General features: G+C 37.4%; 1 protein-coding gene across 3 annotated transcripts; it reads right to left on the bottom strand.

Annotated features, from left to right (window-relative positions):
• Positions 1-155: 155 nt before the first annotated feature.
• On the bottom strand, positions 156-25,073 carry LOC148861677 (Ribosomal L18p/L5e family protein). Of its 3 annotated transcripts, XM_088983743.1 has the most exons (5): positions 24,796-25,029; positions 23,554-23,653; positions 18,021-18,155; positions 17,772-17,934; positions 156-638 (listed from the first exon to the last, which is right to left on the bottom strand). In XM_088983743.1, the coding sequence occupies exons 4-5, from the start codon at positions 17,880-17,882 to the stop codon at positions 186-188; spliced, it is 564 nt and encodes a 187-aa protein (XP_088839869.1). In that variant the 5' UTR covers positions 17,883-17,934; positions 18,021-18,155; positions 23,554-23,653; positions 24,796-25,029; the 3' UTR covers positions 156-185. The 3 variants fall into 3 exon arrangements, with proteins under 3 accessions (XP_088839869.1, XP_088839868.1, XP_088839867.1); XM_088983742.1 differs by lacking the exon at positions 23,554-23,653 and having other exon boundaries at positions 18,021-18,202; XM_088983741.1 differs by lacking the exons at positions 18,021-18,155; positions 23,554-23,653 and having other exon boundaries at positions 24,796-25,073.
• Positions 25,074-25,680: the final 607 nt, after the last annotated feature.

Genomic DNA, 25,680 nt, shown 5'->3' with positions numbered 1-25,680 from the left:
CCAGTCCAATTGACACCCCAACGAAGGAGATAATATATGATCTGAATTAAAAACACGAGCCAAATGCTAAGCAGCTAGTCCCCGGGAACTAAGGACCTAAGTGAAGTGCAGCATTCACAAAGATTAAGTTTTGTCTGTAGAAACAAAGCACAGAATTTCCGAAAGGCTTTTCCTTTAAAAAAAAATTAATCAAGATAAACTTTAATATCAATTCCATTATCTATGAGGGACTGAACTACTGCCCTGATCTTCCCTTCAAACTTGTCACGTTCTCTTGGAGTATATGTAGCGGTATAGACATCAGCTTCTCTTGCTCTCTCGGCTAATATCCTGCCAACGGCCAAACATGCAGGTATATCCGATCGAGACTTCAGCACAGCCTTGATGTCTTTCGAGTTGGTGCCAGCAACTGCCACCTGCTTACTAGTCACCCTATGAGTGAGTGAGGCTGAAACAAACCGCTTAGAGATGAAGACATCAAGTGTGAATGGTTCCATGAATGCTACAGTGCGTTGTTTGAATGATATGTGTTTATGTGGATTTTTGGATTTCTTCTCCTTCTGGTAAGTGTAAGGACGGCTGTTGTCATCATCAACAAAATCCTCCACTCCAAAGAAGCTTCTTGGTGATAAATGGACCTGTAAAGAACATAATAAATAAAAATTAGAAACTAACCATGCTGGTAATACAGCTGTGTTCTTCCCCCCCTTTTTCTTTTAATTGTTGGGGGGAGGAGGGCACCAACGGTTTTGGACCAGCAGTAAAAGTGAAAGAAATAGTTCAAGTTCTTTGCCATGTCACTTGGGGGATTAGCATTTGGCAGATGTTTTCGATCCAATCGAATTGAGAGTTTTTATGAGAACAAATAATCACTTAGATATTTTTCCCGGATCAAGTACAAAGAACCATGGGCAGAGGGAATTGCAAGGATATCTTCTAGATGACCAGCAATGGTTGCAGCTTAGTTGAGTATATTCCACTTACAAATCATGTCTTCCAGTTCTTCAAAATTTTGCAAGATATTGATCTCACTTTGGGCAATTGAAAATGAAAAAATAGGGAGAATAACAGTTCAGCCCAGGGTCAGAATTTTTAGGCCCAAATTACAGTTGGGGTGGGTACCAGCTCGGAATTGATGCCAATTCACGTGCGGGCATTGGTGTGTAGAGTGAGGGTTTTTGACATTTTGAATGTTTATAGCTCTGCAGTGGAAATCAGAAATCTGCATTGAGCCTGTCCATAATTCTCCGGAAAAAAAAAAAAAAAAAAAACATAATTTGGATTAAAATTTTTGGGCTCTCAATAGGGGGTGTTCGCTTTACTTTTAGGGTTGAATCCTAAGTATGAATCTATTTGGATGTAGATCCTAGGGAAGTAAAGACATCCCTCCCTTCAGTCCAAGAAGTTTATGCCTTAGTCCAATCAAAAGAGAGAAAGAAATGTGATGAATACTTGTACTTTTAAGGGGAAATCAATTGCTTTGGTAGCTAGGAGAGGTGCAAATACAAATGGTTGTAATTTTTTTAAGAATGATGATTCCTGGAAAATGATATAGGACAAAGTTAAACTTTGGTGCACTCACTGTCAATGGTCTAAGCACACTAGAGAGACCTGTTGGAATCTTCATGAAGGCCGAAGTGGGCTCAAGAGTTGAATTAAAATTTAGATTAGGGTAAGAAGCTAGTAGAACCAAAAGCAGTATAATTCAGCAAATATGTCCTCTCAGGAGAGTACTAGCCCCATTGCATCACAATTATGTCCAAGTTTGGATCCCAAGGAAGAAATCCTCAACTCTTTTCATGATCATTTGGAGTTGTATGGTAGGATACATCATTGATGGATTCTGTCCTTGGTTCCTCTACCTCCTTTGCATATACATCAGGTAATCTTACCATTGCTTTCCATGTATCATCTCATACTCCTGAATCTCCTTGGATTATTGACTCCAAGGCCTCAAATCACATGACTAGCAAGTCCAATTTATTTCACGCATATAATCTCCTCTCCAAAAGAGATAAAGTGAGACTGACTGATGGATCGTTTTCTACCATAGTTGGTCAATGAACCATCTCTCTCTTCCTTTTGGTTTTACCCTTTCCAATATACTGTATGTTCCTAAAATTGCCTATTAATTTAATTTCCATTAGTAGCATTACTCATTCCTTAAATTGTTCAGTAACCTTTTTCCCTTCTTTTTGTGTGTTATAGGATTTGACCTCCAAAGGACGATTAGTAGAGGTAGTATGATGGATGATCTTTGTGTTGGAGAATAAAGATGGCCTTACGGCTTCAAAGTCCGAGTTGTTCTAGTAAAAGGTAAGCATATTTATGGCACAACCATCTTGGTCATCTGTCTTTTGAGTCATTAAAAATTGTTTTTCCATAATTATTTAAGTCTTCGTCAATAAATGAGTTGCAATGTAAGACATGTTAATTGAGTAAACATCATAGAAGTTTTTTTCCTTGCAAAAATAAAATATATGATTTTCTTTTGCATATTGTCTACTTTTGATGTTTACGGCCCTATTATTTATTATATTGATCGATGAGACGATGACTACTAGAGATATACTTGGGTTTATCCAATGAAATCTAGAGATGAGGTGCTAAAGCTTGCAAAAGATTTTTAAAGCATGGTATTTACCCAATTTCATACTGAAATTCACATTTTCTATTCGGACAATGCACAAGAGTACTTTCACAATTATCTTAAGAGTTTTTTGTTTCATGTGAGTCTCTTCATCAACACAATGGCATTGTAGAAAGAAAATTTTGTCATCTTCTTGATGTTTCCCATGATTGTTGTTATATATGCATGTCCCAAAGATGGAAGCTGTTATCTTTATTGCATATATCATACATCGTATGCCACTTCGGTTGTTAGAGTAAAAGACCCCACATCAATTGTTATTCCCAAAGGCCCCTATGTTCTCTATTTCTATGTGTGTGTTTGGGTGTCGTTGCTTTGTTCATGACTTGTCTTCTACTCTTGTTAAACTTGACCCTCATGCTATTTATTGTGTCTTCTTGGATTGTCCTTATCAATAGGGCTATCGATGCTTTGATCATTTTTCTTGCAAGTGTTATGTCTCCATGGATATGTCATTTCTTGAGAGTAAGCCATTCTTTCATGTTTTCTCCTTAGGGGGAGAATAGGATTGAGGAGAAACATGTTTAGGTTTAGCTTCCTCCTCCATTTCATGTATTCCTTCACTACCACAAGGGCCATCAAAATTCAAATGTCATGGAACAACTTGAAGCTATGCTACTAATACTATACCAAACTCTCCAAAGGCAAATCCTCAACCAAGTATTCTCGTTCCTATTGATATGCCCGATCCCCTTGATATAGACAAGGTTTAAAGTATCAAAAACACAAAGTGTATCGAAAAGGCAATTTTGAGAAACGTATCAGGATATGCTTTGGGTACGCATAGATACGGATGAAAAACTAAGATATGCATGGATAGCTATGAAACTCAAATAAATCATAAAAAATATAGTAATAACAATAAAGTACAAGGTATATATGACAATAAATAAGTTATTTAAACATAAAACCTTACTTTAATGGTTCACATGAAGTATGAGAGATCAGGACATAATAGGTAACCATTGAAAAATGATGGAAAAACTAAAATATGTGCATATATACCTTGATTTTTAGAAGTCAAAATAATTTGCCTTAATATTTGTTAGTATATAAATTTTAATAATCGATTTTAGCCTTTATTAACAAACATCTAGGGGTGATCATCTCAGCTCGACCCAACTCAAAAATTCCACCCTTGGCCTATAACATTTTATATTATATAAATATATAATAAACCAAGAAAATTATATGCATATTATACATTATTTAAAATAACATAAAAGACAGGCGTGATTTGACCCATAATCAGCCCAATAAACACCCACTAAAAGGAAAAAGTTTATTTTTAAGGATGATTGATAAAAATGGATAACATTTGAACACCAAAATGGATTTGAGCGTAGTGGTAGACTCATGGGCAATGTAAACGTGTGGCCAAGGATTGAATCTTCTTATGGCCTACTTTAGCTTTAACACCTAGGATTATGGCATGCCAATTTCAATTTTCAAATTCAAACTTGTCTTAAAATTAAAGAGAGAGAACTTCAAGTAAGCAATTGGGATCCAAGGCAGCAATCATCCTCGGAGTCTCTTCCTTTCACAAAAGAACAAATAAAGCACTTATATAAAATGTTTCAATCCCAGTCGTTAAGAAACTCTAACCCATCCTGCTCTCTAGCCCAGTCAGGTAATTTTTTCACTGCAGCCATTGCTTGTACCAAATCTAATGGCTCCTGGATATTAGATTCCGGTGCCATTGATCATATGACCGGCACTTCACAATTCTTCTCTTCATATACACCCTGTGCATGGAATCAAAAGGTTAAAATTGTAGATGGATCATTTGCTACTGTTGCTGGAAAAGGAACTGTCTATTTCTCCTTCTCTAAATCTTAAAGATGTTCTGCATGTTCCTAACCTATCATACAATCTCTTATCTATTAGCAAACTAACCCTTGATCATAATTGTCAAGTTAACTTTTGGTCTTCTTGTTGTGAATTTTAGGATTTAACCTCAGGGAAGATGATTGGGGGTGCTAAACTGGATGGTGGTCTGTACCTCTCTAATAAAGGATCAACCTTTGGAAGGCAAGACCAACAGACTTGTTTCAGCTCTATCTCAGTTTCTAGTGACAGTGAAGTTTTGTTATGGCATTATCAGTTTGGACATCTTAGCTTTCAATATTTAAAGCATCTATTTCCCAAGTTATTCATGAATAAAAATCATTCGTGTTTTAAGTGTGAATCTTGTGAATTAGCAAAACATCATCGTGTTGTTTTTCCGTCCCAACCATATAAAAAATCAAAACCATTTACCATGATTCACAGTCTAGGGTCTCACTTGGGTTTTCCTTTTAAAAGAAAAATCAGATGTTGAAACGGTGTTTAGAACTTTCTATAACATGGTTCAAACACAATTTCAGACAGATTAAAATTTTTCGAAGTGATAATTGAAAAGAATTTTTTAACAATGTGTAGTGGAATTTTTTTGCTGAGAAAGGAATTGTACACCAAAGTTCATGTAATAATACACCTCAACAAAATGGGGGCGGCTGAAAAGAAAAACAAACATCTCCTTGAAGTTGCTAGAGCCCCAAGTTTTCAAACTAAGGTTCCTAAGTATCTTTGGGGAGAAGCCGTTTTAACAACCACTTATTTGATTAACAGACTGCCTACACGAATTTTGGATTTTAAAACACCCATACAAGTTTTCACTGACTGTTTTCCAAACTCAACTAGTGACGAACATTACCTTAAAAATTTATGGAAGTGTGGCCTTTGTTCATAACCATATGATCCTAAACGTTCAAAACTTGATCCAAAAGCACATAAATGTATTTTTGTAGGCTATCCCACTAATCAAAGAGGTTACAAATGCTTTGATCTAGTTTAGAAAATGATGTTTTTGAAAATGGATGTCACATTCTTTGAAGGAACCTCCTACTACAGACACTCCCATCTTCAGGGAAAGAGCAACACTAGTGAAGATGGTCTTTTAGCCGGTTCTGATTTAATGTTTGAATTTGTCCATAATGATGTTCCTTACAACCAGTCACCGAAAGAAAGTAAGGCAAAAAATACAAAATCAGTGAAAACAAATGAATTAAATATTGAAAATGAACAACCTTCGGTGATGCCATCTCAAAAGAAAGCTAAAACAACAGAGATGTGTGCGAAACAGTATAAAGGCCTTGTATATTCAAGGGAACATCTAGCATTGAAAAGGAGATGCACCATTCCACAACATCAACAAGAATCTGATCTGAGGGTGGATCATGAAATTCATGATAATTCTCCAAAAATACCTGAAAATATTCCTCCAGGTAATTCTAATTCTTCTAGTCAGCTTGATCTTCCCATTGCTCTTAGGAAAGGTGTTAGGTCTTGTACAAAACATCCTCTGTCAATTTTTGTATCTTACAAAAATATTTTACCTTCATATTGTGCATTTATTTCACAAGTGTCCAGTGTTTCCATTCCTAACAATATCCAGGAGGCTCTAAATGTTTCTGAGTGGAAAGAAGCTGTTTTTGAGGAGATGAGAGCTTTGGAAAAGAATGCTACTTAGGAGAAAGTGGATCCGTCAGATGGAAAAGACAGTTGTTGGTTGTAAATGTGTGTTCACTCTGAAGTACAACTTAGATGGATCCTTTGAGAGATATAAGGCTCGCCTAGTAGCTAAAGGCTTTACTTAGACGTATGAAGTGGACTACTCTGAGACCTTTTCTCCAGTGGCGAAACTAAATACAATTTGAGTACTCTTATCTGTTACAGTTAACCTTGACTGGCCACTGAATCAGCTGGATGTGAAGAATGCCTTTTTGAATGGAGACTTAGAAGAAGTATATATGGAGCCTCCACCTGGTTTCACTAAGTTTGGAACTAAGATATGCAAACTAAAAAAGTCTATATAGACCTAAACAGTCTCCCATAGCCTGGTTTGAAAGATTCACAAGGTTCGTTAAAAGTCAAGGACAATCTGATCATACTCTTTTCAGAAAAAGATCCACCGAAGACAAGGTATCGGTTCTGATTGTCTATGTTGATGACATAATCTTGACTGGAGATGATATTGAAGAGATGAGCAGACTAAAGCAGAGCTTTGCCAAGGAATTCGAGATTAAAGACTTAGGCCAGCTAAAGTACTTTCTTGGAATGGAAGTGGCTAGATCAAAGAAGGGCATTGTGGTTTCGCAACGAAAATATATTCTAGACCTCTTGAAAGAAACTGGAATGAGTGGATGGAAACCTTCAGACACTCCGATAGAAATTAAGGGTAAACTCAGAGAAACTAAAGATGGGGTTCCAATAGATGCAGGTAGATACCAAAGGCTGGTAAGAAGATTGATTTACTTGTCACATACACGTCCTGACATTGCCTTCGCTGTGAGCATGGTGAGTCAATTTATGCACTCCCCGTACGAAGAACATCTTGAAGTTGTGTATCAAATTCTTAAGTATCTAAAAGGCACACCAGGAAAAGGACTCTTCTTCAAGAAAAATGAGAAGAGAGGGGTTGAAGTGTATACAGATGCGGATTGGGCATGCTCAATCACTAATAGAAGGTCAACTTCGGGGTACTGCACATTTCTTTGGGGCAATTTAGTTACTTGGAGAAGCAAGACGCAAAGTGTAGTTGCTAGAAGCAGTGCTGAGGCTGAATTCAGATCAATGGCTCAAGGAGTGTGTGAGGTTCTTTGGCTAAAGAGGGTGCTAGCAGATCTTAAGAGACCAATGAGTTTTCCCATGAAACGGTATTGTGATAACAAGGTAGCTATCAGCATTGCTCATAGTCCGGTTCTACATGACAGGACTAAACATGTTGAGATTGACAGACACTTTATAAAGAAGAAACTTGAAGAAGGAATAATTTGCACTCCATTTGTACCAACCACTCAGCAAGTTGCAGATGTTTTGACTAAGGGTTTGTTGAGACAGCCATTTGAACTTCAAGTTAGCAAGTTGGGCATGATAGATATCTTTGCACCAACTTGAGGGGGAGTGTTGACAATATATGATTTGCGGCAAATTAAAAAAGATATGATTTGCTGCAAATTTAAAAATATTTGATTTGATTGATTACAGATTTGAATAAATTTAGGAAAGATTAGATTTGAATAAAACTAAGAAAGTCATATCCTAGGATTAAGGGAAAGATTTAATCAATCCCTAATTGAGAGATATTCTAGGAATAATTGAAAGAGATCCTAGGAGTTTGTCTCTCCTATCTTTTCTTATTTAAGTTGTATGCTCAACATGTTTTATCAACACCATTATCAATACAGAAGTATTTCTTTTCTCTTCCTCTTCATTTCTTCTTCTCTTCCTCTTTATTTTTCCACAATTATAAAAAAAAAAAAAAAAAAAAAAAAAAAAACAAAGAGCAAATAGTAAAACAGAGCTTCAGGGACTACCCCACACTAAGGCACCACCCCCAAATACAAATACACTAAAGACTCCACAAATCAACAGATTGGAGGAGCTGCATTGTGGACCAATGGGAGAACTCCTTAGATGCCCAAGACCATAATAGACAAATGGGGTAAATGGGAATATATATAATCTGGTCTATATGTAATTATAAATTGGAATAGGGTCAGGTGTCATTAGTCAGCTCATTGGGTCACTGCTTAGCAGCTGTATATATCCTCTTTAATTATTTTTCTTTTGTTCAGCAACACAGGAATTTTATTAAACCTTGAAGAGAAAGAGATTAAAACAAGAGGTTAGAACTGAAACCCTTTACAACAAGAAAATCCCATCACCCAGTTATAATTGAGCCCAATACAAATGGTGTCTATGTACTCCTTGCTTAGCTAGACCCAAGGTTCGAATTTTTGTCATGTATCAGCTGATACATATTGTATTAGTGGGTCACTGATACACAAAATTTAAAGAGTTTCGAGGTAAGACCTGTTTCAGGGGGTAACCAGGCCTTTAACCGACCCCCTGAACATATTTTAGGAAAAAATAAAACAGTGTTGATACAAAATCCAATACACCCAATTTGGTGTATCGGACTGTATCGATACTTTGAACCTTGGTTAGACCATTCACCAAACCATTAGAAGACCTTCTAATCCATAATGTATCAGTGGGTCACTGGTATGCAAAATTCAAAGAGTTTCAGGGTAAGACCTGTTTCAGGGGGTAACCAGGCCTTTAACCAACCCCCTGAACATATTTAGGAAATAAATAAAAATAAATAAAAGAGTGTTGATACAAAGTCCGATACACCCAATTTGGTGTATCGGACTGTATCGATACTTTGAACCTTGGCTAGACCATCCACCAAACCATTAGCAGACCTTCTAATCCATCTTGCTTGAATGTGCATCCGTCTTGACAGCATCTTGAACCACCTAAGTTCATTTCTAAATTAACATAACACCCCTTCTCCTTTTTTCACCCATCCAATGATTATCTTTGAATCCCCTTCCACAACATCACTCCTCCAATTCTGGAAGATCCCATTTTGCCGAAACTATTACCACCAAAATTGAGTTTTATCCACCCACTAGTCAGGGGAGACCACACCTAAAGATTTTTTTAGGTGTGTAGAGAAGATGAGAAGATCGGCTATGGCTTTCCCTTCCAAAGAAGTCTGGTGTAGACTGGTTCCCCCCAAGGTTATGGCTTTGTGTTGGGATATGCCAACAGAAGTACAATCTTTAACCCTTCTATGTCCTATTGGCACCAAAAAAGAGGAAGGAAAACATGGAGGTGTGCATAAGCAGCCTTGTTATGGACAGTTTGGGAAGAAAGGAATGCCAGGATCTTCCAGGAAAGACTGGTTCCCCCCAAGGTTATGGCTTTGTGTTGGGATATGCCAACAGAAGTACAATCTTTAACCCTTCTATGTCCTATTGGCACCAAAAAAGAGGAAGGAAAATATGGAGGTGTGCATAAGCAGCCTTGTTATGGACAGTTTGGGAAGAAAGGAATGCCAGGATCTTCCAGGAAAAGGGGAGAAGCAATCAGGCCTTGAAGGACTGCATTTTGTATAGGGCAATACATTGGTTAAAGAGACTGGATTTGTTTGATCATTTCTCCTTTACTGACTATTGGAGGGATTGGATAACAGTAGCAAGTTGTTCCTCCTCAAAGATAAGGTAATGACAAGCTGGGTCCCCCCTCCTCAAGGTTCTTTGAAGCTGAACTTTCGTGGAAGTAGCCAGGGCAACCCGGGTCCCTCTGGTTTGGGAGGTGTACTAAGGAATGAGATTGGAGAGGCTGTCTTACTATACTCTGGCCCTTTAGGTGTTGGTAACCTATTAGGGCAGAGCTGTTAGCTGCAATACAAGGAATAATTATTACAAAAGAAATGGGTGTGGAGCAGCTTCTGGTTGAAGGGGACTCTAAGACAAGTGGTGAACTGGTTAAATAATCCGGAGAATGTCACGTGGGACTACAAGAATGAGATAAAGAAATTCAAATGGCTGACAAAGGAATATGTCTGTAACAGTACATGGGTTGGGAGATCAGATAATGCTGCTGATGTCTTGGCAAAACAAGGGACAAACAGGGAAACATTGTTCTGGGCGCAACTGTACTTTGTGTCTTTTGTAACAGTCATTTTTTTATGTAGTTTTTGTGTTTTCTGTGTTTTCTGTATGGAGAGGCAGCACCTCACGCCCCTCTAAGGGGATTCTCATGTAACCAATCTTTGAATTAATGGAATATGACTCTTTACTTATCAAAAAAATATGCGAAGATCAGGTAATAAAGGCTTTGCCTGCAAATTGGATTTTGAAAAGGCCTATGATCTAATGGAGTGGAGATTCTTTTTAAAGGTGCTAAGAAAGTGTGAGTTTGGGGATAGATAGTGCAATTGGATTAATGGTTGCCTTCCCTCTAGTTAATGGAGTTGTCAATGATTTTTCCCAGCATGTAGGGGCCTAACACAAGGTTATCCATTGTCCCCTTTTTTATTTACACTGGTTGCAGATACTCTTAGTAGATTGTTATCAAAAGCAGACAAGTTTGGGTCAATAAGAGGATGGAGAATAGGTAGATATAGAAATACAGTAACACACCTTCAGTTTCCAGATGACATCATAATTTTTTGTGAAGGTTTTGACGTGATGAATGTGAGAAATCTGAAAAAAAAATCTAATAATTCTTTTTGAAAGTGCATCTAACTTGAAAATCAAATTTGAGAAAAGTTGTGTGGTGGGGTTAAACCTAACCGGGGAGGTGATGGAGTCTATAGTTGCTAGTTTAGATTGTACTTGTTTTGAATGACCTTTGACCTATCTATGACTTCCCCTAGGTGCTAACCCAAAGGAAAGTCAATTTTGGAACCTCGTGGTGGAAAATTTTGAAAAAAGATTAGCAACCTGGAAGTAATTCTAATAACTCTCTAGGGGGTAGAGCAACTTTAATCAGAGCAACCTACCAGTCTGTTTTTTGTCAGACTTTAGGATACCTAACAGGGAAGCAAAAATGATAGAAAAATTGATGAGGAATTTTTTGTGGGAGCTAGTGGAAGAGAAAAAGGACCATTTGATTAGGTGGGATGTGATGAGCCGAAGTAAGAAAGAAGGGGGTTAAGGATTAGGAAATGTAGTTAGCAAGAATGAAGCTCTACTAGGCAAATGGCTTTGGAGGTGACCTTTGGAAAGAGAGAGATTATGGCATGCGGTGGTGACTAATATCCATGCCTACTCTGAAACTAGTTAGGATGTTGGGGAATCTCAACGGGCCTTGCTCACAACACCTTGGAAGGCCAATTTTTGGCAGACTCCCTAAATTCCTCAGGTTTGTAAGGTATGATGTCTACTCTAAAAACTCTGTTCTTTTTTGAGAGGATGTTTGGGTGGGTAAACCCCTAAAAGACCGCTTTCCCTCTCTCTATTCTATTTCCCTCTTTAAAAAGAAGCCTATTTCAAGGTCCCCCCCCCCTCAAATCTCCCATTCACTTTAAATTGGGACTTTGGTTTTCATAGAGCTTTAAGAGACGGAGAATCAGCCTGTCTCTAAGCTTTTACTTCTTCTAGACTCTATGTGTGGATCCTCTTAAACCTAATAAAAGAATACAGTCTTTTACTCCGAATGGATCCTTCACTTGTGCCTCTTTTTTCAAGTCCCTTTGTTCTTCCTCAACTAGGGTGTTCCCTATCAAAGAGATTTGGTCAAGGTCTATACCTCCTAAAATTACCATCTTATACTCTGAAACTTATTATGGTAAGATCAATACTTTGGACAACCTACAAAAGAAGAGACCTTATTTGTGTTTATCTCCAAACTGGTGTATTTTGTGTAAAGAGTGAGGACAGTCAGCACTTGATGATATCTTGTGCCTTTGCTGCTAATATTTGGAATTGGATTTTCATGATGTTTGGGTGCAAGTGGAACTTTCCCTCTGAAGTAAATCTGGTTTTTGGTGTCGGAGTAGCTATCTTGTGGACCTTTTGGGAGGAGAGAATGCCAGAATTTTCAAAGAAAAGGAAAGAAGCCTAGCTGAAGTAAAGGAGTGCATATTGACAAGAACATTAATGGGTTGAAAACTTCAGACCTTTTTATGAATTATTCCTTTGACAATCTTCAAAAAAGTTGGGTAGAGGTGGCCTCCACAATCTCCAAAAAGAATAGATTAAAAGCTGAATGGAAAACTCCTCCAAAGGGAGTGGTAAAGCTGAATTTTGACAGGAGAAGTCAAGGAAATCCAGGGCTGAGATGCTGGCCTCCACAATCCAGCCCTTGGTGACTCTACAAGGCTGAGATGCTGGCTACAGTACAAGGAATACAGGCTGCAAACTAACTTGGAGTGGAGCACTTGATAGTTGAGTGGGACTCCAAGGTGGTACCCGTGGTAGTAGGTTGGTTGTCAGATTGGATACGATTTTCTGGGGTTACAGGGACCTTCTCAAGAAAATTAAGTGGCTGATACGAAACATGTTTGTAAGCTTCCAATGGATTAGCAGATCAGCAAATGCTATGGCTAACTCTTTGGCTTAAAGAAGGGGTTTCAAGGGGTGAATTGTTCTAGGCTACTTTATAAGTGTATTTCTGTTAAGAGTGTGATTATATCCTTTCCTAAGGGGAGGTAACATCCCATGCCTCTTTTTGTAGTGTGACTGTACACCTTTTCTCTTATTAATAAAATTACCACTCATTTATCAAAAAAATAGGAGTAAACAATTGACCCCCAATTTCTGAAGAAGTCTTCAAGTGAAAAATCTGAAAAACAGCTTCAAATTCTTCACCCAATGTGCTACTTTTGCTATAACAGTCTCAATAATTGCCTCCTTATTCCTTTCCTTAGCAGCTTAGCCTCAAAGATTCTCAAGTTCCTTTCCTCCCAAATTGTCCACACCACTACTGCCCTTGTACATTGCGGTGGCAATTGGGTGGGTTGGATTAGGTTTGGTTTGGGTTGAGCTTCAACCCAACCCATTAATGACCCAGTTAAATAAAATTAAATGGGTTGGTTTCAACCCAAATCCACCTTGACCCAATCCAACCCATAAATCTTGTAGCAACTTAGTTCATGAACTTAAAAGTAAAAACCAACTCCTTTTTAACGAATAAGTTGGTCATGGCTTGGTGGCAATTGTGGTTGTTGTTTACAAGTAGTGAAGGCTCAAATCACATTACATGCATATTATTTTTACAAGGGGAATAAAAAGCAATTAATCACTTGGAGCCATTTGACTATGTTCGGGTTTCAGTTTTGGCCGAACCACTTAGGTTTAAATCGATTAGACCAACTTGAACCATCTAACTGGATTCATCATTGGGCTAATCACATCACGAGTGGTCGAACCGTTTGGATTCAGAATGGTCCAAATCAAGTCGGGCATGGGTTCAGGACCAAATCGACCAACCCAAACCATATCAAGATGAACAGATCATGCCATCCAGACCCAAGTCGAGTTGGTCCAGACCAAACCGGCCCGAATTGGGATGAGTTCGGATGGACCAGCCTGGAGAGGGTTGTGTTGGGTCCAACCTATTTGAATTTGAGTTGGACTGGTCAGATCAAATCGTGCCAATTTGGGTCAGTTCGATCCAGATCAGGCGAGCATGGGTTCATATTTGGGACTGGGCCGCCTAGCCCAAACCAAATCAAGATGGGTCGATCACGCCATCCAGACTCAAATCAAGTTGGTCTGGCCCAAACCGTTCCAAATCAGGTCTGGTCGAATTGCCAAGAACGATCTGATCTAGAGTTGAATTTGGCCAACCCAAATTGGGTTGATCTAGATTGTTGGGTTGTTTGGGTTGATTCAGGTTGGGTACAATTGGGACATTCGTGCCAAAATAAAAGTGAACCAAATTAGGCCATTGAACGAATTGATTGGGCCATTTGATTGAAGTTGAATTTATGTCTATTTGGGTGAGTTGTGTTAACTCGAGCCAAAACTAATTTTAGTCAATAATTAGTAGAAAATTAATGCATTGATTGTACACTATTTCACTCAAATGAAGAAAATTAAGGAAAATGGCTAAAGAATTCATACCTGTATAATTAGTGATTAACCCAATGGATATCCACAACCCAACCTGACCCAACCCATTTAAATTGATCCAATGGGTGATCAACCCATTTCCAACCCGCTAAATAAATGGGTGCATTGGGTGGTTGCCACCCCTACTTGCACATTTCTACAAGATTCTACCTCTATCCCTCATAAATGAAGGGCTAAAGAGCCATTCCAAACTAACAGGAGGGATTCACCTACAATAAAAAAGGGAGCAAAACCATTCCCAAATAGAGCAAGCAAAGGGACAGGAGATTAAGAGGTGGTAAGCAGTCCCACCATTCAACTTACACAAAATGCACCAATTGGGAGACGAGCCAATTTGGTCTATTCTTTTGCAATAAATCACGTGTTGATGCACCCATTATAAGCTTCCCAACAAAAAGCACTTACTTTTAGGAGGAAAGGGACACTCCAAACTTCTTTCACAAGAAAGGAAGAGGAAGAGCAAGTCGCCACAAGGGAAAAAAAGAAGGATTTACAAGTAAATGACCCTAAAGGACTGAGAGACCACACCGAACTAACACCCACAAAAACATCAAACACTAAGCTATCCAAAATATTTAACAAGAAGGACACTAATGGAATGTTGCTGCGATGGGGAAGGGAAAATGGGAATATTCCCATAAGATTCTGGTTTTCCAACGTTTGTTCAAAGAGATGGGAAGGGAAATGTGGGGAATGCGGGTTCCCAAAATGGATGAAACAGGGTCGCAATGATTTGGTGTGACCCTGATGCAAAAGGAAACTTTTGAGAAAAAAGATCGGGCTCTTCCTCCTGCTCTCTTTCTAAACAACCCTTACCGCGAACCTGCATCAACAACGGCCTTCTCGTCAACGCCGTTATTGTTGATCTCCAGACAAGGTACGACCACAAACATGACCGCCAGCAATCAACGAGTATTTTTTATACTTTTTCGTAGCTGTCGAGCTCCTAATGTCAACGAGAAGAGATGGCTGCTCTCCAGCCAGAATCCATTCTTTTCAGCATGTAACCTTGATTTTTTCTACAGATCTACACTTCTATCTTGTAGATCTAACTTTTCTTTTTTTTGTGTGTGTGTTTTAACTCGTAGAGTCCAAATCTCCTTGCTCACTCGCACAAAGGTAAGATATCCTAACTATTTTCAGATCCAAAATGATGAACAACTGTTATAGATCTACAGTAATCTCTGTATTTTTATTGGTTTTGTGGTCATTTTTTTCAATATGGCGCTTTGGGTTGAGATGTCTACCGTTTTTGTGATTTTTGGGTTTGAGGTATGTATCGTTTTTGCTCACTCGTGCAAAGGTAACAGTGTTCGAACGGTCACTGATTTGTGTTCATTTTTTCCTTTTTTTTTTTTGAATAGTAGGGTGTATTCGACACTTTATTGGGATGAATACCATCATGTGATGGTGTGAACAATGTCAAGCAATTGAAAACATCACATTGCAAAACTGACCAATTTTCTCAGTATACAAACACAAGAAAATGGTTATTTAGCATATCATTTCTTGGGAAACAAACACAGGATGCAAACCTAAGAAAAAAATATTTTCTCTTCCCATCCCATCCTTTCTAGTCTCATCCTTTCTCGGCAACCAAACGTACCATAATGGTATTTCAAGCTCTCTAAAATTTCTCACTAGCCCCAAAATTCTATCCCAACCTAGAAGACGAAAGAGACCCAAAGAATTTAGCCACAGATTTTTCTTTAAGGCTTGAAAGAGCATACAAGGAAACACATCTTTCAAGGGGATCTCCCTGACCCACACATTTTCCCAGATCTAATCCAATTACCAGAAGCCAAATCATACTTAATATGCTCAAGAAATTGAGGTAGTATACCATGCACTACTTTCCATGGGGCAACTTAATGAGCTCTTTGCATAATACTAGCATCTCATCCATTCCTTGAAAGTCCACAAATACTTGAAACTACTTTGTGCCACAACCTTTCATTTTTCAAGGGGAAACACAACAACCACTTACCTAAAAGAGTGAGGTTTTTCTTACTTGTGTTTCCTAGACCCAGCCCGCCCTCTTCTTTTCTTTTGATCACCTTCTCCCATCTCAATTCTCACCAAACGATCCTTTTTTCCAATCTTTCGACTCCCAAAGAAAATCTCTCATCAATTTCTCTGCTTTCTTCATATCCTCTTTCATTTTAATTAATAAAGTTTCAAATTACCAATCCAAAAAATTAAGCCAAACTGTTATTACTAGCTAGTCAGCATAGAGAACTGCAACCTTAACTTTTTTTTGAAGATAAAAGATAAAATTCATTAAAAATAAAAAGCATTACAACCTAGCAGGTGATGAGGCATTACCTGCACTTCATAGGGTACCAAGAAGAAAAACAAAAGATCTGCTAGGGAGCAGAGATACAGAAATACATAAAAGTATCACAGATTACAAAGTTGGAAATCCAAAATATTTCCAAAATTATCCCCCAAATCCTCCCTAGAGATATTATTAAATTCTGGAGTTGCAAGAACCCAATCTGCTACCAAGTTGCTGACAGCTGCCACAATCTTGTCCAAATTCCAGTATTTTTCTTCGAAAATTCTTCTGTTTCTCTATCCAAATGTTCCAACAAATTGCAAACGGTAACAGCTCCAAATCATTTTTGCTTTTTTACTTCCTCTTAGTTTTGGCCATGAAGAGAAAATCCCTGCAACAGTTCCTGGCTGGAAGTTTGAGACTCCAAACAAAGAAGTAAATATCCTCCACAAGAACTCAGCAATTTTGCAAGAGGAAAAAAGACAACTGACTGATTCCTCCTGTTCTTTGCAGGGGATACACATATTAGCCAAGCCAAAGCCCCGGAATTTCAGATGGTCCACAGTCAGAATACCATCCATTGCAACCAGACAGGCAAACGCTTCAATCCTTGGGGCAACCGGGTTTCACCATACAGCAGCTACCTGATTTGAATCTGAAATATTTCTGATGAGAGCCATATAACAAGATTTAACAGTAAACCTCCCATTTGAGCATTCTTTCCACCAATAATTAATCCCTTGATCGATCTGAGATCTTTACTTTCTCTAACCTCTCCAAAAGGGAAATGCATTCCTCCAAATCTTTACTTTCTCTAATCTCCCATTTAACTTCCTATACATTTGTTAGTGATTAAGTACTTTGAAGAAATTCAACTTCACGCTCTAGTCTCCCAAGACTAAAACTGTCATTTTTCAAGTCTTCCTTAAATTCCAAGAGATTTATCTTCTCCATGTTGTTCATAGAAAGACACCAATACCAAGGTGTACTCACTTGTTTGTCCATGGTTCGAATGTTGTTAATAAATGGGTATGTGTTTGGACTTGTACTTGAGTATGAAAGAGCTTATGTAAATCTTGGCCTTAGGTTGAACCATGGACTGATGCAAATAAATATTTAATGAGTGGCTTGTTTAAAGGCTATTTTGTAAGTCCAAAATCAACCTTGCTAGGACTAAGGTGCTGATTTTCTACCACATTAGAAATATCTCAATTATAAATCCACCCCTTTTAGGGCGAAAAGTTTGTTATATGTCCCTTCCACATCAAAACAAATGCTTTCTACAGGGAAAATGCTGGAGAATTTTTACATGCTCTATATCTCCTATGAAATATAAATGTAGATAAAAGATTGTTCATCATTCTTAATTGCATGGCAACATCTGTTGCAAGGAGACTAATAATTCATGGCGCCAGACATAACGTACCTGGCCATTGTGGAATCCTCGCATCAAAGCATATATAAGTGGACTAAATTTCTTTCCGTCGGACAGAAAAGTCCCTTTAGTAGACACATTGCTGCAGACACACTTAAACATTTTCCCACTCTAACACCCAAAACGGTAAGGTTACGCCAGTGAAGTCCACTGCCTGCCAGCAGAAAATATGATAAAGTGAGTGATTGAAAACATTCAAGAGCCATAATGCACACACATAACCATAAGATAAAGAAGCACCTTTCAAATCGTTAGGAGCCACTCCCTCCCTCCCTCTCTCTTCTTAACTCTTGGAGATGTAACAATAAATGAATCCAAAGGGGCATCCTATGATAAGGAGGACTTCGCCAGAAATCCTCCAATCCGTCGGTCAACCTACCCAAAGGGCTGTCATGTCCTCCCTTCCAGATTAGAAATGTAATCTACAATTTTATTGCAGTTTAAGATGCAATTTAACCAACATACAGGGAGTTTTCTTCAAATCAGATGGAAACATCTTCTGGGCCTTTAACCACTGCACTAGGTATGCTGATTCTACAGGAGGCTGGGGACATGGGAGCTCATATTGCTAAACAGTCACATATATGATTCTTGTTATTGATGAAAATCCAGTCAATGCAATAGAATGAGTCCTAATGATGGGGAGCAGTCTATGGCAGTGGGTTGATCACCTAAATGAAATCAAGGAGATCATGACCGATACAAAAGCACATTTCAGATGGATTCCATGTGCAAGGATGTAATAGCAGATGATCTATCCAGATCAGGCTGTTTTTTTCGTTAAAGTTACAGATCTCAGATCTCTACCTTTTTTTTGATAGAACAGGAGATGCTAAACAAGATGGTGGGGGAGCATACCCCCAAGAAGCAAAGAAACAGATAAGATCTCTACCAAATTAGCCTTTGTAAAGGGAACACTGTCACTGACTGTCCTATTTCTGTATTCATGTAAATCTTCTTATGCACTCATGTTTTGCCATAGTTTCTATCCTACTGAACACACTAACCTTTTCCTCAAAAAGTTGAAAATATAAAATAAAATCTTGAAACCAAATTATTAATATTTCAGTTCCAGAACTCCTGAAGTTAGGAGACGCTGAAGTTGCCCCCTCTACCCCACTAAGCAACATATATTTTTAAGCTTAAAATATTGAACCAGTTTTATTAATATACTACTGGAAGGTAAAGACATTACAGAAACCCTCATTCAATGGAGGGCATGAACCATGATATCAGAACCCAGTCACATATAAACAGCAGCTTTCAATACAAGGCAGATTGAACAACAATGACTAGAAAATATCAATTGTGCCTTCACGGTCCAAATACTAGCATCTAAATGGAAAATCTATTGAACTTATTAATACAAAAGGAGATAAGATACTAAACTAATAGTATGAATTGCAACTAACAAACTCCTCTTACTTTATACTAACTACCAATTCATTTTGTGTAACAACTCCATAAATTAGGAGCAAAAGCAGTTTCTTGAATGCTATTATTTCCTCCAGTTTATTATTCAAATAAGATCATACTATGTTCTACTTCATCCCCATGTGGTTCAGCTAAAGATTCAGGAAAAGTCGAACCGAATATGCTTCATACAATGCAATGAACATCCATAGCTTCCATTGAAAGAACATCCCATACATCTTTGTAACTTAATCCCAGCTGCAACTGGATTTCTGAGAGAGCACACTGAGAAAAAGTTCATCTAGAGAACTTTCCATTTTTCAAGAGCCATAGGTTTTTCTTTAATTCTACTATATGCAACTATCTTCCAAGTCCCCAACTCACCAAATATGATCGTCAGTCATCACCACCCATAAGGCTTTTCTTTATACAAGTTCAATGACTTATGCTCATCTTAATGTTTTCGAAATTTGCAAATGCTAGAGTTCCAAATTCCACAGATCACATATCACTTAAACAAAGAATTTTTTTTGCAATAAGAGGGACATATTGCACACTCCTCCAGCATCAGATCAATAGAAAGCTTTCCCACATATCATGCACATAGGGGCACCTACATTTGCCAAGCCATTATCGATACCAGAAATGAGTGCACATTCATTCAACGGAAAACACAATCTCAAGCTACAGTGGCAAGCAACACTTAGCATTTAGTTGCCCCTACTTCCATTCCCACACTTGGAATGACCAGTTTGATGTTGATAGAAGTGCCCCCCTGGGAACCATGGTTAAGCAAATGCCAAGCAACCAGGCCCATTCTAAAGGCTAGGAAATGAGTCCTCGGAATTGGTAGGTGCCTTGGAAACATTTTCCAGTAAGCTACACAACATATTTATTGCCAATTTCCTATGCCATGATTTCTAGAGGTTGATTTGTCATAGTGCTGCACATCAATGGACTCCTGGTCCCTAATACTTGGCACCTGTGTCACATAGCAAGGTAACATTTCTACTACTTACTAGTCTATCATAATTATCTCTGGAAAGTGGGGTGTGCAATGGTAGGAATACTAAACAGATTCCAAGTGCTACCTGCATGCACTTGTGACATCTTTGCAATTTTTTGGCTGGACTTATTTTTTGTTTGAATATTAAACATGCAGTTGGGTTTGCTTAATATCAATATTAGAAAATTCCAACTCACATTTTGGTTTTTGGCGAATACGATTCATGTAGCCAACACCATAAAAATGGGTCAGGACAAAGCTTAGTTTCATAACACCCCTAGGCCTCCACGCATATTATAGTTTGCTTTCAATACTACAATGCTTCTGATTAGACATACCATCTCAAGAAAGACCACTATAATCATCTAGAAAAATAAGCACTATAAGAATGTACGACTTCCACCGACTCCAAGGAGAAACGAAAAAAAAAATTGTAACCATAAAAGGAGATAAACTCAACTAACCAACCTTTCTCTTTATGTTTTTGAACTGACTAAATGAGAAGAAATTCTCTTATTTCTAACTAGAAGTCAGAAATAATACTATATATGAAGGACTGAGAATCAAAAATGCCAACCTCATCTTTCCTTCTTCATGCAAAGAGATCAAGAGAGGTACATAAAAGACAATAGGGAAAGGTGGGATTTGTAGAAAAACTCACCGTCTGCAATCTTATGCCTCTGTAGATTATGCAAATGCAGGTGGCGCCATCATTGGAAAGGGGGAGGACGGGTTAGAGTTTGTGAAAGAAGCTTTTTGGGGTTTCAGGATATCACGAGAGAGGATACAAAAACAGAGACTGGTAGGAGGATCGTCTTGGTTCTGTGGCAAGGCCACAAGGGAATGAGAGGGAATCCAAAACAGAGAGGCTTGAAGGAAAGAGTCTTGGTTTTGTTGGCAAGACTGCAAAGGGAGTGGGATTTGCCAGTGGAGTTTGCTCTGCTACGACATAGGCCATGTTTAGTTCAACTCTTATTCTTGCTCATTCTTGCCTACAATAAAATTCTAGAACGGACAAGAACAGGTAGAAAATGACAGAATGAGAAACTATTGCTACGAATCAAATGCTTCTTTCTAAAAAAAATTAATCCTTTTTCTAGCAAGAATTTAAATAAATTTTGAACCTGTTCGTTTACAAGTTTCATTCTAATTCCTCATGAAACATGCAAGACCAACACCAACAAAACACAAATCAACCATGTGGACTCCACATAAATAACACAAAATATGAAATAGTGAAAAAAAAGGGCATGAAACCAAAAAAGCTTTTGCATTTGGTTGCATAGAAAAGATATAAAAGAGAATTTAAAGGAAACATTTATCACCTATTTACAACCTATTTAAAATTAACTAAAAGAAAATTATAAAAAACACAGAAGGGGAAAATTAGGGGTGCAACTTGGGTTGCCTGGTTTGGGCCTCGAGTTGCGTCCATTCAAATTTTAACAAAACCCCAACTCAAGACCACCCAAGTTGCAGCATTGCACTCCTAGGGAAAATTGAGTTAGATTGGACCCTAATACAATGTCTTGGTCAGAGAATTCTAATCTAACATAAGCAATCCTTTTCAAGACATCATAACCTAAATATATCTAAAACAATAAAAGGAAAACATAGGCTAAACCATACAATTCAAATCTACAAATGACCAATTCATTCTAAATTTCTGATCCAATTCTCAGCTTTGGTATTTATCTGCTTTAATTAATTTTGGAACTAAAGCAAAAATCATGGGCATCCTGTTCAATGTCTTATTGGACTGTCTAACCTGTTCAACCTGGACTGGATTGGACTGGTCCAATTCAATGTCTTATTGGACTGACTGTCCAACCTGTTCAACCTGGACTGGATTGGACTGCTCCAATTCAGTGTCTTATTGGACTGACTGTCCAACCTGTTCAACTTGGACTGGATTGGACTGGTCCAATTCAATGTCTTATTGGACCGACTGTCCAACCTGTTCAACTTGGACTGGATTGTACTGGTCCAATCCAGTGGTTTCTACTTTCTAAAACTACTTAAGTATACCTTATTTAAGCATTTATCCGTTAAGATTAATTGTTTTCAATTAAAGGACAAAAATGCCCTTAGTTGTTCATTAAATTTTCAAAACATGCACTTTAATTGTTATACCAGAAAAGAGTCTTGTATACCAGTACCAATTCTTGGGTTCAATTATGTTGCAGGATTAACACCAGGAGGATTCTGCCCAGCTGTGGATATAGTCAAGCTACTAGTAGCATTATTACGAGTAAGAACAGCATGTGACATGCACTATTCCTAACATTGAAAAGCTATTCCTAATGTTGAAAATCCAACCCAATAACCCTATACAGCCTAAGAATCAACCCGGATTCAACCTTGGTCTGAATTAACATAAAATGTATTTTAGAACCCAATAACCCCAAAACAAACTCCAAATCTCAGGCATTGAAGCCTTCTGTTCAACCTATTCAACCTGGACTGTATTGGACTTTATTCACCATTTTCTCATTTGAAGTTTTTTGTCTTTTGAACTCCTTCCATACATCTGAAGTTGTTAAATCTTCTTCAATAGGGTTCTGAGATTGTCTTTTTGATTTTGGTATTGGACCATCTTCTTCAATAGGGTTCTGAGATTCAATCTGAGTACCATCTGTGGTAGAAGGAGTGTCAATGGGATTGCTTGCATTATTTGCTGTTTGACTTGTCTCATTTGGAGATGAGTCATCAGCAATGTCAACCATGATTATAGGGGAAGGACCAGATACAGAATGAGAGGGTGAGGATCCTATTGAGGTTGAGGGAACATTTGCTGATGAAACATTGTGATCATGGATAGGTGATGATGGCATTTCTACACAACAAGATACCTTGTGATCTATGTTTTTTAAATTAATAAGTGAAACAGGTTTGGACTATGTTGTTTAATATTTAAGAAAGAGAGTGAAGGGTAAGAAAAGAAAAGAGTAGGGCAATTATGAACAACAAATAAATATATTAACAGATGTTCAGTAAACCAAAGATGGGTTCTAATGGAGTTGGAACCACTAGGTTTCTCTAGGAGTTGGCACCTTCTTAAGTATGGAGTCAACACCATAAAAATTAGTAGAGAAAACTCTTCTTTCATTCATTTATTCATTCTTTTTTTTAATTTATTCATTCATTAAAATATGTTTATATGGGGCTTATGTAGAGGATGCAAAATATTTTCTTTTGAGATTTACAATATATTTATTTTCCTACTCATATATTTTGTCAAACCAATTCACGAGGATCCTCCATTAGTAAAATATCATATACTTATAGAGTTATATTGCACTAAACCTATTCATTAACCTCTTGTATGAGTCTATGAAGTTCATTGGGTCTTACAAACTAGGAGAAGGACTGAACCGTGCATATAGTAGGCATGTTGAATGGCAGTACTTTTCTTAATACTAGGGTTAAAAATGAATATCTTCTGATTCAGTACCTGAGAGTCAAACCACGATCTTAGTCTTTAATAATAACTAACCAATAAACCACCAATCTAGAAAGAAAACCCAAATGTTAAAAAAAAATAATTGCACTTTTATGACCAAAATTAAAGAAAATATCAGTTTAGAAATCATGAAAGACCAAGAAGGAAGCCAGTTCTTTCTGTAGATATTCAGATTGGGAAGTGGCTTTAAATGGGTTTTGTATATAAAGCTTGATGATGTCAACGGCATTCAACTTTGCTACGTACCTCAGAAAAACATAAAAGGAAAATAGAAATTTCATAAATAATTCATCATAATACAATTATTTTCTTGTATTATAATGGCATATTCCAAGGAACAAAATAATAGTTTCATAAATGAAGTGCTTTTTTATCAGAAAAATGAATTAAATCAAATACTGCCAATCTGCCATTCAACTTTAAGTGTGGCTGGCGGACATGTGTTGTCATACTTTCTTAATACTTAGTGAAATTCTTTACTTTATCTCCAACAAAGGAAAAAAAAATAATAATAATAATGTAGCTCAAGTGTGTGGCTGATGGTGAAATGCTTTAGTAATTAGAAGAATGCATTTTGATAAGCTATTGCTTTAAGACAAAAATTATATTTTCTCTTCGTACTTCCAAAAGTATATAATGGTTCTGTTTGTAGGCATTCTTTGTCTATGCCTTTCATATGTCACTTATTACTTTTGAGCTTTGAAAACCCAAAAAATAGAAGTTCTAACAAGAGCATCAATTTTTAAAATCAATATTTGTATGTATTAGTAAACATGCTTTATGATTTCTTTTTGGCTTGCAGAAGAGCTAAACATATATGACACAAGATTTTGTTCGGGAAAAAAAAATGGAATAAACAAGTGTCGGCTGAATATACTTCCTGTTAATGAAAAAGAACGTTTGCTAATTCCTCTATTAATGAAAAGTATCGCTATAAAAAAATAAAATAAAATAAACAAGGATCGGCTGAATATACTTCCTCTGTGAACATTTGCTAATTCGAAATCTCAGAAAAAAAAAAGGAATTTCAACCCAAAATGGTCTTTCAAGTTTTTGTCCCAACTGTAAAAACTAATAAAACCCCGAACCCAGAACAGAATGAGAAGAAAACGATGAAGAAAAAGCAAACCTACATCTGTCCCTCTTCAACGATTTGAACAAGTTCTGTTCCTCGTCTTTGTCTCGCCTCCGACGTCTGTAGTGACCGACTGATTGTGAGTGTGCGAGTTCTTAGAACTCCTGTGACTGAGAGAGGCTGCGGCCTGCGAGTCTGAACTGCGAGAGTGAGAGGCTGAGAGCTCGAGAGGAGAGGACAGTGGAGACTGAAGTGAGGTATGTAAGGGTTTTTCATTTCTCTTGCAATTGGCACCGTGTATCAGGGACCATGAGTATAATATATTCTCAGCAACAAAATTTATTGAAAAGGTATTTATATAAAAAAAAAAATTCTTTACTAGTAACGTGTAATTTAGGATTTGGTCCCCGAATTTTAAAATGAAACAATTCGGTACCCGAACTTTTAAAACATGTATCTTAACTAATTGTTAAAAGTGTCATTTTTAAAAAGATACAAATTGTCTTTAAGTATCATTTAATTTTCTTTATCAACTATCTAAATATTGACAAAAATATTAATAGTATCAAATTTTTGTATCTTCTATTCAAGAAAGTTGGGATCACCAAATGCCCACTCAAACATGAACCCAGCTTTCTTAGATGGAAAAGGCAATGATTTGGGACTCAATTTTTTATCAATATTTAGATGATTGAAAAAGAAAATTAAATAACACTTAAAGAGCATTTGTGTTTTTTTCAAATGCCACTTAAGGATCGGTTAATAGCTAATTAACGGAAAATACTAGATTGTCACATTTTAAAAATTTGAGTACTAAATTGTCGCATTTTAAAATTCGGGGACCAAAGTGGCACTAGGCCCAAATATAAGCTTGAAAGCTCGTGAGCCTAACAAGCCGAATTTCAAAATGCTCAAGCTTGGCTCAATTATTAAACAAACATAA

The sequence above is a fragment of the Nelumbo lutea genome, chromosome 4 (assembly GCF_056320005.1).
Source record: "Nelumbo lutea isolate HS-2025 chromosome 4, American lotus-T2T, whole genome shotgun sequence".
Classification (NCBI taxonomy): Eukaryota; Viridiplantae; Streptophyta; class Magnoliopsida; order Proteales; family Nelumbonaceae; genus Nelumbo; species Nelumbo lutea.
Note: the sequence above shows the minus strand (reverse complement) of the source record. Positions and strands in the feature narration are given on the sequence as shown.

Coding starts and splice junctions, on each gene's coding strand:
- LOC148861677 (XM_088983741.1), bottom strand. CDS start 17,882: ATGTTTAAGTGTGTCTGCAGCAATGTGTCTACTAAAGGGACTTTTCTG. Junction 639..17,771: donor GAGGATTCCACAATGGCCAG/GTACGTTATGTC, acceptor TGTTCTTTACAG/GTCCATTTATCACCAAGAAG.